Source organism: Lissotriton helveticus, chromosome 2_1 (genome assembly GCF_964261635.1).
Source record: "Lissotriton helveticus chromosome 2_1, aLisHel1.1, whole genome shotgun sequence".
NCBI classification, from domain to species: domain Eukaryota; kingdom Metazoa; phylum Chordata; class Amphibia; order Caudata; family Salamandridae; genus Lissotriton; species Lissotriton helveticus.
Genome location: NC_136059.1, coordinates 1,193,801,994 through 1,193,819,942, shown reverse-complemented (window position 1 = coordinate 1,193,819,942; position 17,949 = coordinate 1,193,801,994). Strand labels below are relative to the sequence as shown.

At 47.0% G+C, this 17,949-nt stretch overlaps 1 protein-coding gene across 1 annotated transcript in view; it reads right to left on the bottom strand.

Moving 5' to 3' along the window:
- Window positions 1-17,949, bottom strand: part of SLC39A8 (solute carrier family 39 member 8) — a 264,221-nt gene that overhangs the window by 138,672 nt on the left and 107,600 nt on the right. The window contains exon 6 of the mRNA XM_078677474.1: window positions 15,666-15,830. Coding sequence (XP_078533600.1) covers window positions 15,666-15,830 — 165 coding nt within the window. The remainder of the gene's footprint in view (window positions 1-15,665; window positions 15,831-17,949) is intronic.

Genomic DNA, 17,949 nt, shown 5'->3' with positions numbered 1-17,949 from the left:
CACTGTGTGTAAGCAGCTCACTGAAGCAATAATAACGGGACTACAAACACCAGCAGGCTCGGTGAGAGTCAACGCCCACGGAGCCAGGTGTTAATGATTTAAGCTGCCAATGCTTCACTCAGTGTGCAAAGGAGCCTCTGAAGAAATGCTGCAGAAGCATGAAACGCGTCAGGCTGGGAAATGAATTTGGACTGCCTCTCGCCGTGAGGATTCCTGCTCGCATTTGTTTCCTGACGCTACAGGAGTAGCTCACCGCCTAATCTTGCTCCAGCCCCTGGGGAAGAGGACCCACACCATCTGCGTGGCTGCAGAGGAGGCGCGAGGCGCGGCTCCGGGACTGCGAGGCTCAGCGTTAGTCACATCAGCTGTTGCCTCTTCCCGTGGAGCCGCGCCCCCTCCCAGTGCCCCGCCCCCATCAGGACTGCTCTTAACCTCTCGCGGCCCCGCTGCGCGGGTGCCGCTCGCAGTGAGGATTCCTGCTCGCATTTGTTTCCTGACGCTACAGGAGTAGCTCACCGCCTAATCTTGCTCCAGCCCCTGGGGAAGAGGACCCACACCATCTGCGTGGCCGCAGAGGAGGCGCGAGGCGCGGCTCCGGGACTGCGAGGCTCAGCGTTAGTCACATCAGCTGTTGCCTCTTCCCGTGGAGCCGCGCCCCCTCCCAGTGCCCCGCCCCCATCAGGACTGCTCTTAACCTCTCGCGGCCCCGCGGCGCGGGTGCCGCTCGCAGTGAGGATTCCTGCTCGCATTTGTTTCCTGACGCTACAGGAGTAGCTCACCGCCTAATCTTGCTCCAGCCCCTGGGGAAGAGGACCCACACCATCTGCGTGGCCGCAGAGGAGGCGCGAGGCGCGGCTCCGGGACTGCGAGGCTCAGCGTTAGTCACATCAGCTGTTGCCTCTTCCCGTGGAGCCGCGCCCCCTCCCAGTGCCCCGCCCCCATCAGGACTGCTCTTAACCTCTCGCGGCCCCGCTGCGCGGGTGCCGCTCGCAGTGAGGATTCCTGCTCGCATTTGTTTCCTGACGCTACAGGAGTAGCTCACCGCCTAATCTTGCTCCAGCCCCTGGGGAAGAGGACCCACACCATCTGCGTGGCCGCAGAGGAGGCGCGAGGCGCGGCTCCGGGACTGCGAGGCTCAGCGTTAGTCACATCAGCTGTTGCATCTTCCCGTGGAGCCGCGCCCCCTCCCAGTGCCCCGCCCCCATCAGGACTGCTCTTAACCTCTCGCGGCCCCGCTGCGCGGGTGCCGCTCGCAGTGAGGATTCCTGCTCGCATTTGTTTCCTGACGCTACAGGAGTAGCTCACCGCCTAATCTTGCTCCAGCCCCTGGGGAAGAGGACCCACACCATCTGCGTGGCCGCAGAGGAGGCGCGAGGCGCGGCTCCGGGACTGCGAGGCTCAGCGTTAGTCACATCAGCTGTTGCCTCTTCCCGTGGAGCCGCGCCCCCTCCCAGTGCCCCGCCCCCATCAGGACTGCTCTTAACCTCTCGCGGCCCCGCTGCGCGGGTGCCGCTCGCAGTGAGGATTCCTGCTCGCATTTGTTTCCTGACGCTACAGGAGTAGCTCACCGCCTAATCTTGCTCCAGCCCCTGGGGAAGAGGACCCACACCATCTGCGTGGCCGCAGAGGAGGCGCGAGGCGCGGCTCCGGGACTGCGAGGCTCAGCGTTAGTTACATCAGCTGTTGCCTCTTCCCGTGGAGCCGCGCCCCCTCCCAGTGCCCCGCCCCCATCAGGACTGCTCTTAACCTCTCGCGGCCCCGCTGCGCGGGTGCCGCTCGCAGTGAGGATTCCTGCTCGCATTTGTTTCCTGACGCTACAGGAGTAGCTCACCGCCTAATCTTGCTCCAGCCCCTGGGGAAGAGGACCCACACCATCTGCGTGGCCGCAGAGGAGGCGCGAGGCGCGGCTCCGGGACTGCGAGGCTCAGCGTTAGTCACATCAGCTGTTGCCTCTTCCCGTGGAGCCGCGCCCCCTCCCAGTGCCTCGCCCCCTTTCAACCCGCAGTCTTCATAACCAGGACCACAAACGCGCATCGCGGGACGCGCGCGGGTCGGAGCCCGGGGCGAAGCCCGGGCCAAGGGCGGGCCCGTTGTTGCCCGTTAGTGCCCGGTAGAGACCGGACCGGGCCACTCCTCTTTCATCTTTGAACCCGCATTCAGGTAATCACCATGCCAGCAAAAACAAGAAGTTCCACCAAGCCCAAATCCAAACACGCTCAAGAAGTAGCTCAAGTAACAGGCCCCATCGATTTATTCATCACACGGGTCAACGAGACAATAAATCAGAGTATAGCCCTGATGGAAAAGAGAGTATCACTTGATCTTATGAGTGCTAATGCGAAGCGCTCCTCTCTAGGCGCTATTGCAAATGTCACCAGCCCGATTCAACTAAACACGCAAAATTGTTCTCTTCCGGTGTCTCTGTCAGTACCAGACATAAACTTAGTTCCGTCGGTAGTAAACCTTTCTGTTACACAGTCCGAATCAGACCTCTCCATCATGTTTGATGATTTGGAAACAACCCCTGACCTAGCTATCTGTCATACACAAGGGGATGCCCAATCATCCGGTAACCAGTTTCAACAAGGGGAAAGGGAAGGAGCAATTCTTCACATGCATTCAGCAACCATCGAAGAAGTTCCAACTAATGCTCCTCGTCTAGAACAGGCGTTAACTCTCGGTAACCCTACAGTGTCTCCTACCTTACCATTATCCTTAGTAACTAATCAGCCTCATAAGGCAGTTTCCAATGATCATTTAGAAAATCAATGCAAAACCTGTAGAGTCACCTCACAAGTTCTCACTACAATAAAAGATTTGTTATTCCAACACCTAAAGCCCATTCAATTGAGTATTAGGAATCTCGAAGCTCAGCTTACCATCATCTCGGCTACCATCCTAGACTCAAACACCCGTATAGTAACAAAGGGTCAGCATAACATGTCACAGCCACCTAAAAAACAGCCACAAGCAAACACACAGAAAACAGTTAATCACACAAACCTTCCGACATTAGCACAGAAAAAATATCCACAAAACACTTCATTACTTACATCTGTTACCAAAACGCATCAACTCCAGAAAGAGAAACCTCCGGCTATAATACCTAAGCAAACAGTAAACGCAGATTCAGACATGATAGATACCCCAGATCCAGCGACAAACACTGATAGTAATAGCGCCAGCTCAGGAAAAAGGTCCGAAGTCCCCCTACCTAAATCACTGCCCCCTCAAACGACCCCGAAAACCATACCCAAAAAACCTACAGTAGTCAGACGTCCTGCTCACTTGCCTCCGGAAGCCACTCCTTACACAATAGTTCTCACAGGTGTACCAGAGCTAACAGATGACACGACCGAAACTGCATGGTCTCTTAAAAACAAAGCCATGCAGTGGTTAAGCATCAATAGGCCTCTCGAATCACATTTATCTGGAGGGATCACAACAGCCCGTAGGGTAGTCTGGATTGGTAAAACAACAAAGACAACCCGCGGAGACTGCATTATTGTAACGTGCAGAGACCCCTCAACAGTGGAGTACATCTGTGCCTGGCCCCAGCTTGATAAAAAAGGGGGGATTGACGCTCGTCATCTCTCCTTCTTTTATCCGCCAGCAAAACACCAACGTAACCCCATACCCTGGTCATGGCACGAGACGCCCAAAGAACCATGGAACCAGGAGCCATGGTACCAAGTGCCATGGAGACACTCGGAACACTCATATGACTATGTAGGAAGGGGTGGACCGAGAGAAATGCCCAGAGAACGTCAGAGGCCCTACTGGCAAGAAAGACCCTTCCAAACATATGAAGGATGGCAGGGCTTCCCAACACAAAACCGTTTCGATTCCCTGGAAATGGTCGATTGACCATTCAAGGACACAGTTAGACATCCTAAAATCGATGTCACATTGCAATTTCTGAATTTTAATCACTACTCAACATTCCAAGAGTCATCGCTAGGGAGCTATGAAATCATATCGCAGGAACATCACAATATTTCCCTTACCAAAACTGGAAAACCTCCCCATATCAGTCAGGGATTACCTAATGTCTCACAAGAGGCCCTAACTACCATCTGCTCAACAGAACCTGTCAATAACACGGGACTCTGTCTACAGCAACTGGTAGCTTTTAATAAGAACCCAAAAAAAACTTCACACACCGTCACGGAACCCTCAACCCTGACTTTGGCCATTGCTTATTGGAATGTCGCAGGCCTCATTACAAAAATAACCTCATCTATGTGGCTTGACACAGCAAAAAGCCACCAAATTCTGTGCCTACAAGAGACTTGGTGCATAACTCCCCTGCATATAGCGGGCTATAAAACCTTTTTCACTCAAGCAGTACCTAGTAGGATGGGCAGACCAAAAGGCGGGCTTACGACCTTTATTTCAAATACCCTACCACTTACAGTGAAATTGTTAAAGGAAACACCTTTCTTTCAAATCTTACAAATCACTCAGTTAACAACAATGAAAGGTGACCTATACATATATATTAACTACTATAACAATTCAGGTAATGTGGAATGCTGCTCACACCTAGATGAACTAGTTGCATACTTACTCTTATTTCAAAAAACACACAATAAAGTAACAATTTATTTCATCTGGGGTGGAGACTTTAATCTCACGCTGTGTCCAAAGCATAAAAATGGGAACTGTGGGCTTCATAACGAACATGGAAACCCCATCCCTCACTTTGAGCACACGCCAGGGGGCAATAAGCTAAATGAAATCCTCTATACCCTGGACCTTGACTTTGTTAACGAACTAGTCAACCCGGAGCAGGCCTTCGCACCCACCTTTCATGGGCGAGGCTTCATGTCAACCATCGACTATATTTTAGCTTCAAACTCTTGTAGAGGGCAAATAAGTGATTATAAAATTGGGACCAACCCAATCAGCGACCACTATCCACACAGTATGGAAATCAACATGAAACAAGCTGGGGTACCCTCTTTAAAGGCCAGTTCTTTAGACCAACAATCGCTTGCCATGAAGAAGCTGAATGGGTATGCAATTAAATGGACAAAGATCGATCCGGAGGAGATGACGCAGAGGCTCCTTGCAAAAACACAACCCTGGCTAGCCAACTGCCTGTCCCCCGAGGCATCCCCAGTATCAATAGTCACCTCTTTCCAAAACATCCAGGAAGTAATAAGGGATGAGCTATTCATTAACTCAAAAAACAAGCGAAAACTCCCTACCTCGAGATGGTTCGACACCGCATGCCGGAAGGCACTTACGTCTCTCAAAGAATCCTTACGACAGCAACCGAGAGACCCTCAAAAAATCTCCAAATTAAGGAAAATTTACAACAGTGCCCGGAAAAACCGTAAAAAACAGATAAAGCACGATCTATGGCTTCGACTACATGATAGCGCACTAAGGAAAGACAGTATTGTTTTTTGGCAGACCATAAGATCACCTCTCCTGGCCAACATCAGTGACCCTGACCATCTTGATGTGGCAATAACCGAGGATGCCTGGGTCTCCCATTTTTCTAAAATCTTCGGTATATCATCGGATGCCACACCAACAACCCAAGCACAGGAAGTTGAACGAGAAAAGACCAACATCTATCCAATCAACCTACGCTTTACCCTAAACGAGGTAAGAAAGGCGATCAAGGCTTCGAAACCAGGCAAGGCCCCTGGCCCAGACGGGGTCCCTATGGATTTGTTCCTACATGATGTCGACTATTGGTCGAAAATAATCACATGCGTCATGGCTGCAGTCGTTTCAATCGGTCTCTTCCCCTCGTGGTCAACATCGACACTATTGCCCATCTTTAAAAAAGGGGACCGAAATGACCCAGCGTGCTATAGGCCGATCTCCCTTCTGGACTCCATGGGCAAGATTGCAGGCCGAATACTCCTGGACCGATTACAATCTTGGGCCCGGGAGAAAAATGTCATCACAGACCTGCAATATGGCTTCCAGAAGGGGCTCGGAACGGTCGAACAGGCCCTAAATCTTGTCCTTCTGGCAGGAAAGTACGCACGCGCTAAAGGAGGTAACATCTTCCTGGTCTATGTAGACCTAAGCGCGGCGTTCGACTGCGTACAGCACCCAAAGCTATGGCAGATTCTAGAACTTCTTGGAGTGGACCCACCTATATTAGCCTTTTTAAGAGAGTTATATACTAACGCAGAAGGCCGAGTCCGATTTGGCATTGGCGGTGAACTATCACGACCCTTTAAAATCTCAAGAGGTGTAAGACAGGGATGTGTACTGGCTCCCTTCCTGTTCAACCTATACACAAATGGGCTTGAACAGGCCATGCTGGAAGGGAGCCAGGACCTCCCACAGATCGAACATCGCCCGATACCTATTCTCTTGTATGCCGACGACTCGGTCATTCTGGCACGGACTCCAAATCAACTCCAACGGCAACTAAACAAATATGTGACCTTTATGGATTCCCTAGGACTTAAAGTCAACATTAAAAAAACCTTTACAATGAACATCGGTCCAAGGCAAAGAGTCTTCAAGCCCATACTTATCAACAACAGCGTACTTGAAAAAACATCGGTGTATCCGTATCTGGGCATTCTAGTGGATGACACAATGACTTGGCGCAAGGCAGTGGAAGCCAGAAACCTTAACTTCCGCCGTGCCATATCAGCACTAATTACCTTTTCAAGGAAATTGGGCAAACCGGCTCCTGCGGAATTGATAACTATATATCACGCGAAATGCCACAGTGTGGCTACATATGGAGCAGGTATCTGGGGCTATGGATGTATTGACCAACTCCAGGTCTCTGAAAATGCTTTTATTAAATACGTCCTAGCCCTTCCTCAAAGCTCCCCGACCCTAGCCTCACACCGGGAACTTGGTATGGAGTACATTACTGACACCATACGATGCCAGCCTATTCTACTCTGGCAGCGCATATGGTGTAACCCTGAAAGTCATATCACCCGGTCCCTCATCACAGACTGTCTTGGCCTAGCGTACTGGCGGAAAATTCCGTGGCTCGTCTACATTCACAAATTCTTCGTAGATATGGACTGTGAGCACTATTTTCTAGAACCACCCTCTATCGAAGACATCTCGAAGAGTCAGCTGAAGCAGACATGTATGAGCCATCTAAGGGAACTTCGTAATCAAGCAGAGATTACCAAAACACAAAACGAAAAAATTCGTATTCTCCAGTCAGGGAAACTCATTCAGCCCTACCTGACATACTTTCTATCGAATCATGAAAAATTCTTAATCACAAGATTCCGGTTTGACCTTTTTTATCGTTTGGTCTCATTTCCGGAAACGAATAACTGGTCCCGGAATTTAATGAGGTGTCCTTGTGAGGGAGTTTCTGAACAATCCACGATCCATGTCGCTCTTTTTTGCAAATACTACAGTCTAGCAAGAAAAACATGGATTCTTCCTATTTTACGATCCAGCGGAATAAGACATTCACACCTAGCACTTTCCCACTTACAATCTCCGAAATCCCCACATGAAGCGAAACTGATAGCTATTTTTCTTAAAACAGTAATATCAATCCGTCGAAAATCCTTTAGCTAAAACCTGTATATTCTCACTTTTACAGAAACAGCATTATCATTATTTTGAAACTCCTTTTCTCATAGTGATTTAAGTTTTGAGATTCTATGTATGACGCTTATAATTATTTTAATTTCATGTTTAAAAATCACCTTTTCTTCTTTTAAAATAATGTACTTTTATGATTATATATATCTATAATCGAATAAAGTTGATGAAATGAAATGAATTTGGACTTTGTTCTGTCTGTACTGCGCTGTTATCCTGCAAAATAACGATAAATTTTACCTTCCTGGTTGCTGGCTCTTCAAAATGGGGTAACTCAGATGGTGGATTTGTAAACGGCCGATCCCGGTCGTGAAGAGCCCTGCCACATGGAAGTGGACCGCGCTGCAGTCACATTGCGAGCAGCGTGAAGGGCAGGAAGGTCGTGTTGCAGGTGTTACTTGCAGCGCAGAGACAGTGGCATAACTTCCAAGCCCACTGTGGTTTTATTTTTTGAACATTTAACACTGTGTGTAAGCAGCTCACTGAAGCAATAATAACGGGACTACAAACACCAGCAGGCTCGGTGAGAGTCAACGCCCATGGAGCCAGGTGTTAATGATTTAAGCTGCCAATGCTTCAATCAGTGTGCAAAGGAGCCTCTGAAGAAATGCTGCAGAAGCATGAAACGCGTCAGGCTGGGAAATGAATTTGGACTTTGTTCTGTCTGTACTGCGCTGTTATCCTTCCTGCAAAATAACGATAAATTTTACCTTCCTGGTTGCTGGCTCTTCAAAATGGGGTAACTCAGATGGTGGATTTGTAAACGGCCGATCCCGGTCGTGAAGAGCCCTCCCACATGGAAGTGGACCGCGCTGCAGTCACATTGCGAGCAGCGTGAAGGGCAGGAAGGTCGTGTTGCAGGTGTTACTTGCAGCGCAGAGACAGTGGCACAACTTCCAAGCCCACTGTGGTTTTATTTTTTGAACATTTAACACTGTGTGTAAGCAGCTCAGTGAAGCAATAATAACGGGACTACAAACACCAGCAGGCTCGGTGAGAGTCAACGCCCACGGAGCCAGGTGTTAATGATTTAAGCTGCCAATGCTTCACTCAGTGTGCAAAGGAGCCTCTGAAGAAATGCTGCAGAAGCATGAAACGCGTCAGGCTGGGAAATGAATTTGGACTTTGTTCTGTCTGTACTGCGCTGTTATCCTGCAAAATAACGATAAATTTTACCTTCCTGGTTGCTGGCTCTTCAAAATGGGGTAACTCAGATGGTGGATTTGTAAACGGCCGATCCCGGTCGTGAAGAGCCCTGCCACATGGAAGTGGACCGCGCTGCAGTCACATTGCGAGCAGCGTGAAGGGCAGGAAGGTCGTGTTGCAGGTGTTACTTGCAGCGCAGAGACAGTGGCACAACTTCCAAGCCCACTGTGGTTTTATTTTTTGAACATTTAACACTGTGTGTAAGCAGCTCACTGAAGCAATAATAACGGGACTACAAACACCAGCAGGCTCGGTGAGAGTCAACGCCCACGGAGCCAGGTGTTAATGATTTAAGCTGCCAATGCTTCACTCAGTGTGCAAAGAAGCCTCTGAAGAAATGCTGCAGAAGCATGAAACGCGTCAGGCTGGGAAATGAATTTGGACTTTGTTCTGTCTGTACTGCGCTGTTATCCTGCAAAATAACGATACATTTTACCTTCCTGGTTGCTGGCTCTTCAAAATGGGGTAACTCAGATGGTGGATTTGTAAACGGCCGATCCCGGTCGTGAAGAGCCCTGCCACATGGAAGTGGACCGCGCTGCAGTCACATTGCGAGCAGCGTGAAGGGCAGGAAGGTCGTGTTGCAGGTGTTACTTGCAGCGCAGAGACAGTGGCACAACTTCCAAGCCCACTGTGGTTTTATTTTTTGAACATTTAACACTGTGTGTAAGCAGCTCACTGAAGCAATAATAACGGGACTACAAACACCAGCAGGCTCGGTGAGAGTCAACGCCCACGGAGCCAGGTGTTAATGATTTAAGCTGCCAATGCTTCACTCAGTGTGCAAAGGAGCCTCTGAAGAAATGCTGCAGAAGCATGAAACGCGTCAGGCTGGGAAATGAATTTGGACTTTGTTCTGTCTGTACTGCGCTGTTATCCTGCAAAATAACGATAAATTTTACCTTCCTGGTTGCTGGCTCTTCAAAATGGGGTAACTCAGATGGTGGATTTGTAAACGGCCGATCCCGGTCGTGAAGAGCCCTGCCACATGGAAGTGGACCGCGCTGCAGTCACATTGCGAGCAGCGTGAAGGGCAGGAAGGTCGTGTTGCAGGTGTTACTTGCAGCGCAGAGACAGTGGCATAACTTCCAAGCCCACTGTGGTTTTATTTTTTGAACATTTAACACTGTGTGTAAGCAGCTCACTGAAGCAATAATAACGGGACTACAAACACCAGCAGGCTCGGTGAGAGTCAACGCCCACGGAGCCAGGTGTTAATGATTTAAGCTGCCAATGCTTCACTCAGTGTGCAAAGGAGCCTCTGAAGAAATGCTGCAGAAGCATGAAACGCGTCAGGCTGGGAAATGAATTTGGAGTTTGTTCTGTCTGTACTGCGCTGTTATCCTGCAAAATAACGATAAATTTTACCTTCCTGGTTGCTGGCTCTTCAAAATGGGGTAACTCAGATGGTGGATTTGTAAACGGCCGATCCCGGTCGTGAAGAGCCCTGCCACATGGAAGTGGACCGCGCTGCAGTCACATTGCGAGCAGCGTGAAGGGCAGGAAGGTCGTGTTGCAGGTGTTACTTGCAGCGCAGAGACAGTGGCACAACTTCCAAGCCCACTGTGGTTTTATTTTTTGAACATTTAACACTGTGTGTAAGCAGCTCACTGAAGCAATAATAACGGGACTACAAACACCAGCAGGCTCGGTGAGAGTCAACGCCCACGGAGCCAGGTGTTAATGATTTAAGCTGCCAATCCTTCACTCAGTGTGCAAAGGAGCCTCTGAAGAAATGCTGCAGAAGCATGAAACGCGTCAGGCTGGGAAATGAATTTGGACTTTGTTCTGTCTGTACTGCGCTGTTATCCTGCAAAATAACGATACATTTTACCTTCCTGGTTGCTGGCTCTTCAAAATGGGGTAACTCAGATGGTGGATTTGTAAACGGCCGATCCCGGTCGTGAAGAGCCCTGCCACATGGAAGTGGACCGGCCTGCAGTCACATTGCGAGCAGCGTGAAGGGCAGGAAGGTCGTGTTGCAGGTGTTACTTGCAGCGCAGAGACAGTGGCACAACTTCCAAGCCCACTGTGGTTTTATTTTTTGAACATTTAACACTGTGTGTAAGCAGCTCACTGAAGCAATAATAACGGGACTACAAACACCAGCAGGCTCGGTGAGAGTCAACGCCCACGGAGCCAGGTGTTAATGATTTAAGCTGCCAATGCTTCACTCAGTGTGCAAAGGAGCCTCTGAAGAAATGCTGCAGAAGCATGAAACGCGTCAGGCTGGGAAATGAATTTGGACTTTGTTCTGTCTGTACTGCGCTGTTATCCTGCAAAATACCGATAAATTTTACCTTCCTGGTTGCTGGCTCTTCAAAATGGGGTAACTCAGATGGTGGATTTGTAAACGGCCGATCCCGGTCGTGAAGAGCCCTGCCACATGGAAGTGGACCGCGCTGCAGTCACATTGCGAGCAGCGTGAAGGGCAGGAAGGTCGTGTTGCAGGTGTTACTTGCAGCGCAGAGACAGTGGCACAACTTCCAAGCCCACTGTGGTTTTATTTTTTGAACATTTAACACTGTGTGTAAGCAGCTCACTGAAGCAATAATAACGGGACTACAAACACCAGCAGGCTCGGTGAGAGTCAACGCCCACGGAGCCAGGTGTTAATGATTTAAGCTGCCAATGCTTCACTCAGTGTGCAAAGGATCCTCTGAAGAAATGCTGCAGAAGCATGAAACGCGTCAGGCTGGGAAATGAATTTGGACTTTGTTCTGTCTGTACTGCGCTGTTATCCTGCAAAATAACGATAAATTTTACCTTCCTGGTTGCTGGCTCTTCAAAATGGGGTAACTCAGATGGTGGATTTGTAAACGGCCGATCCCGGTCGTGAAGAGCCCTGCCACATGGAAGTGGACCGGCCTGCAGTCACATTGCGAGCAGCGTGAAGGGCAGGAAGGTCGTGTTGCAGGTGTTACTTGCAGCGCAGAGACAGTGGCACAACTTCCAAGCCCACTGTGGTTTTATTTTTTGAACATTTAACACTGTGTGTAAGCAGCTCACTGAAGCAATAATAACGGGACTACAAACACCAGCAGGCTCGGTGAGAGTCAACGCCCACGGAGCCAGGTGTTAATGATTTAAGCTGCCAATGCTTCACTCAGTGTGCAAAGGAGCCTCTGAAGAAATGCTGCAGAAGCATGAAACGCGTCAGGCTGGGAAATGAATTTGGACTTTGTTCTGTCTGTACTGCGCTGTTATCCTGCAAAATAACGATAAATTTTACCTTCCCTGTTGCTGGCTCTTCAAAATGGGGTAACTCAGATGGTGGAGAGCCCTGCCACATGGAAGTGGACCGCGCTGCAGTCACATTGCGAGCAGCGTGAAGGGCAGGAAGGTCGTGTTGCAGTTGTTACTTGCAGCGCAGAGACAGTGGCACAACTTCCAAGCCCACTGTGGTTTTATTTTTTGAACATTTATCACTGTGTGTAAGCAGCTCACTGAAGCAATAATAACGGGACTACAAACACCAGCAGGCTCGGTGAGAGTCAACGCCCACGGAGCCAGGTGTTAATGATTTAAGCTGCCAATGCTTCACTCAGTGTGCAAAGGAGCCTCTGAAGAAATGCTGCAGAAGCATGAAACGCGTCAGGCTGGGAAATGAATTTGGACTTTGTTCTGTCTGTACTGCGCTGTTATCCTGCAAAATAACGATACATTTTACCTTCCTGGTTGCTGGCTCTTCAAAATGGGGTAACTCAGATGGTGGATTTGTAAACGGCCGATCCCGGTCGTGAAGAGCCCTGCCACATGGAAGTGGACCGCGCTGCAGTCACATTGCGAGCAGCGTGAAGGGCAGGAAGGTCGTGTTGCAGGTGTTACTTGCAGCGCAGAGACAGTGGCACAACTTCCAAGCCCACTGTGGTTTTATTTTTTGAACATTTAACACTGTGTGTAAGCAGCTCACTGAAGCAATAATAACGGGACTACAAACACCAGCAGGCTCGGTGAGAGTCAACGCCCACGGAGCCAGGTGTTAATGATTTAAGCTGCCAATGCTTCACTCAGTGTGCAAAGGAGCCTCTGAAGAAATGCTGCAGAAGCATGAAACGCGTCAGGCTGGGAAATGAATTTGGACTTTGTTCTGTCTGTACTGCGCTGTTATCCTGCAAAATAACGATAAATTTTACCTTCCCTGTTGCTGGCTCTTCAAAATGGGGTAACTCAGATGGTGGAGAGCCCTGCCACATGGAAGTGGACCGCGCTGCAGTCACATTGCGAGCAGCGTGAAGGGCAGGAAGGTCGTGTTGCAGGTGTTACTTGCAGCGCAGAGACAGTGGCACAACTTCCAAGCCCACTGTGGTTTTATTTTTTGAACATTTAACACTGTGTGTAAGCAGCTCACTGAAGCAATAATAACGGGACTACAAACACCAGCAGGCTCGGTGAGAGTCAACGCCCACGGAGCCAGGTGTTAATGATTTAAGCTGCCAATGCTTCACTCAGTGTGCAAAGGAGCCTCTGAAGAAATGCTGCAGAAGCATGAAGCGCGTCAGGCTGGGAAATGAATTTGGACTTTGTTCTGTCTGTACTGCGCTGTTATCCTGCAAAATAACGATACATTTTACCTTCCTGGTTGCTGGCTCTTCAAAATGGGGTAACTCAGATGGTGGATATATATATATATATATATATATATATATATATATATATACATATATATATATATATATATATATATATATATATATATATATATATATATATATATATATGATTCAAAAACCGGGGTAGGTTACTGGGATCTGGTTCCCGTGGTCAGGTGGCGTGTAAATCTCGGCAAGGTGTGAGCAAGGCACTTCGGTGTTGAAACGCGTAGCGTTATTTTGGTAAATAAACGCCTATAGCTGTACGTCTTCCGAGTGCGTGTGGTGCTTATCTGGCAAAACTCGAAAGAAAAAAATATATATATATATATATATATATAAGTTATAGGATTACCCCATGCGCCTCAGATAATCATCCAGCACTCTCCGGTAGGGTAAAGAGTCCTTTTATTTATTTATAAAGAATGACAATACATCGACGCGTTTCGGGAGTCGAACTCCCTTGTTATATATAATAATATTATATATATTGTATTAAGGCAGATCCAGTCCTTCTCACTCAGGCAGCAGGGCATCAGTCCTTCTTGCAGTAGAGTAGCACAGCAGTCCTTCTGAGCCTTTCACAGGGCCCAATGTGTACTGAGGGTCCTATTTTTATACGTTCAATTGGGCCTTCTCTGGGGCCGCTCTAAGAATTTGTAACTCACTCCCACCCGCCATCAGAAGACTTCCCTCTCTGGCACGCTTCAAAAAAGAGGCCAAAACTTTCCAAATGGGCAAATTCTTTCCCTAACGCTGGCATTACATTCACCTCAGTGACCTTGTTCCACCCAATATTACAGCATTATCCCTGGTCCTTCCGGATGATACCTACATGACATTGAGACTCCTTTTTTTGTTTTATGTATCTACTTGTTTTATCCTATACGTATCCTGGGATTGAAGCTGCCTGGTTTTTTTTGTTTTGTTTTTTGTATAATGTATCCTCCTATATTTATCCCAACTGTATCCACCCCTCCTAAGTCCTTTGTTTACCACATGTCAATCTTGTAAAGCGCTCTGATACCCTCACGGGTCTGGTTCGCGCTCTATAAAACTCTAAATAAATAAATACAAATAATATAACTGGTGCCTTCTTTGAAGTAGGAGAAGTTTCTTCTGCCCTACCCCTACAGAGCTGTCTGGAATTTCCTACCTCCCTGCCCTGGCCATCTTGTCTGAGAGCGAAAAAGGCTATTGTTAAACCCTTTGCAATGTGTAAGTGGGGTAGGTGGCAGCTCCGCCTCCCATATCAAGTGAGAGGAGGCCCATCATGCCAATGCTTAAACCCCCTTTATCTAACTGACTGGGAGTAATACACAAAGACCAACTGCAAGCTACACCTATTCATGTGATCCAGGATACAGGCCGCAGGCTCCAAATGGTTAGGACAAGAGAATGCCAACTTTCGAAAAGTGGCCTTTTTAGAATTACCCCATTCCTAAAGAGGGCTTTGCAAATTGTGGGGAGACCTGTATCTAATCCTATTTTTGGTCCACCCACAAAGCAGATTTTGATTGAAACAAACACAAAAATCAGCCCTGCAGGCAAACAAAAATGCAGGGCCACTTTCCCTGTTTGAAATCGTGAAACTGCTCATGTTTGAGTTGCATGTGCTTTCGTGGACCACATAACAGCCCAGAGAGGCACAGGATGTTCCTCACTATTCTGAAATCAATTTGTACATCTTTATTTAAAGGGCGAAAGGTATAGCAATGTTGATTCAGTGAGTCAGAATGTGGAGTTAGGGCCAGATGAAATAAGCCTTTTTTAACGGCTGCAAATGCTGTATTCTGGCATGTTATTGATCACTTTTTAGAAGTCAGTAAAGGTTTTCCGACTCCTAAATTGGGATTGCAGGTGGCTACTGATTTAGTATCTGAAAGGAACCTGTTGTAGGCATCAAATGGAAATTGTTTCTAATATATCTGTATCTTTGCAACCAAAATATGATTGTGGAACACTGATATTTTACCTACACCTCTAAGGAAGTGGCAAACCATTTAATGCTTCTTCTCCTTTGTAAATGTAAAAAAAAGGTTTGCTAAAATGTAGGCAGTGGTACATGGGACCACAGTGAACTCTTAAATAAAGTAAATATAAGTAAACTTTGCTTGATTACAACCTTTGGGTAATACAAAAACAAGGCACGGATATTTACAAAGCTTAGGCCATTATAGAATATACATAAAAGGGGAGATCTCAGTGCATATTCTAAAAAACTACCTCAGTGACAACCGGGGCACTTTAAAAACTACGTAAATTATACCTTCCTTCAACAGTCACGGACAAGGAGGGTACCTGAGTTGTGATGATGCTGATATTGTCTACGTCCATGCTGCTGCTCGCCCGCGTAACAGCTGGATTTGCATAATAGGTGATTCCATTCTTCACTTTTGCTGCTTCGTGTTCACTCTTGGTTTTCGGTTTGGCAAGCTGGTCGATGTCCATGTGGCTATGGGGATCCTAAAAAAAATGCTAAATATTAATAAAAACATTTTTTCAAATTGGGCTTTTGTTCTGTAACAACAGTACAAAAAACACACGTGTGTTCATTGATTTCTTATCACCAGTTGCGTCACACCACAACTAGAGCTTCAGCAGACCATATGCGATCACAGGAATGTAGCTGCAAACACACTACATCCATGTACATTCCCCCCTCAAGGGAAAGTAAGAGGACTTTTCCATCTAAATCACAACAAGGTTTATGGCGGTATTCATAAAAGGTTTAAAACATCCTTTAATGTCGCTTAAATATGAATTGTGCAAACATATTTCAGCAGTTAACTTATATTATTACAAACTTGGGGCCTGATGTCCTATTATTCCAGTCACAAAAAATAGTTGCTCTTTGAGCACCCACTTGTGCTGTTTTTTTTAATTTTTCCAAGTTTTCCATTTTTAAAAACTTCAAGGGCAGAGAGGCATTGGTCCTTAGGACCTTAGGACCACTGCCTACGTCGCCCCGCACCCCCTCCTCCCCCCCCCCCGAGGCTCCCAACACAATTCCCAAGGGGAAAGGGGCTGTACAGCATCCCTTCCTCTTTGCAAATCCGTTTCCACCCCAACCCAGGCATCAGTAACTCATCAATGGTTCGAGATTCCAGTCATAAACAATTGATTGATACAATCCTTTCTGAATCGCAAAAATGAGGGAGAAGCCTCTTTCATGCCTCTTCCTATTTCTGGTTCAGAAAGGTTTGCAATATTCCTCTTATGAGTCAGTTTTCCGATTTCTAAAAAGGAGTTTGTGCATACAGCAAAGGCCTTTTGTGGTCCCCTACATTGTGATTTTGTGAATCACAGGGTTTGTAATTGCAAAATGGCTTTTTATATCAGACTTGAGATGTGGCTTTTAGTAAGTGGAAAGTCACACAATTGAAGACATGGGGCAGTTGAAACACAGGAGATTGCTACCATGCAATATGAGACATTAGTTGCCCATGGAAGACAAGCTGTATTCAGGCCTGGATGGAATATATTTGACTGGGGTCTGACCTCAGGCACTGGGCTCCGTGTCACTTTATTGTTGCCTGTCGTTGGGAACCAACTGTACTCTTCCACTTTTTAGTAACTTCACTACTTTTGGCTATTTACAGAATCCGAGTGTAATTTACTCAAAGGTGTAAGAGTAAATTACATTTGTAAATTACTCAAAAGTGTAAGTAACCTTTGTAAATAACCCCACCGTTTGTGAATAGTTGTCAGACCCTTTAATTTGGTGGAGACATGTAAGGTACACTTTTAGAGAAATTGACACGTAGATTTTGTGAATAGCCAAAAACGTACTCAAAGAGTATCCTTTGTGTATCTGGTCAATGGTATCCTTGTCAGTTCTCTCGCTGTACTCATAGTCTGCCCTTGGGTTCTATCTTACACCTATGGCCTATTCAAACACAATTATGGAAACGTAGCCAGATTCATGAGCAGTCTGTTATAGGCATGCCACTATTTGAAACTGTGCCCAAGGCCAGAACACTAGTTCCCACCCATTCAAAGGCTTGATCATTGTTATTATTAAAAAGGTGTACAAAGAGTGATCGCTGTGCATGAGGAGAGCTGTCTTGGTGTTATTTATGTTGTTATTTATTGCTGTTTCTTTTGTATTATAATGTTTCACTGTATTTCTTGTGTAAATTGTTTATTTTTGTATGGTCTCTTTCATTCCTTCATTGTGCTGCTTTTGGAGCTCTAGATCCTTTTGCTTGTGGATCATTGAGAACAGTTGCTGGAGTGAGAGGATCAAGACAGGATGTTTTCTTGTATGCTGTATATTTGGTGTTTCAACTTGGAATCAACTATACTTATTTACGAATTTTGTTGCTATTACGTATTTTTTACATGGAAATTGTAAAGGTTTTAATTAACCAAACAATACAAATATTAACTACCTATACTTATTTACTTTGGATTCTGACTTTACAAGAGCCTTCCCTGCTAAGTATTGTACAGGTTTTTCAAGTCGGTAGAGCAAAAAAAAGTTCCCCTGCCTGTTTTTTTTACCTCAACCGCCTTCCTGCGGGGACTACGAGCACACTGTGCACAACAGGTAAACAGGGCTGCAATGTGTACGCTGGACAGT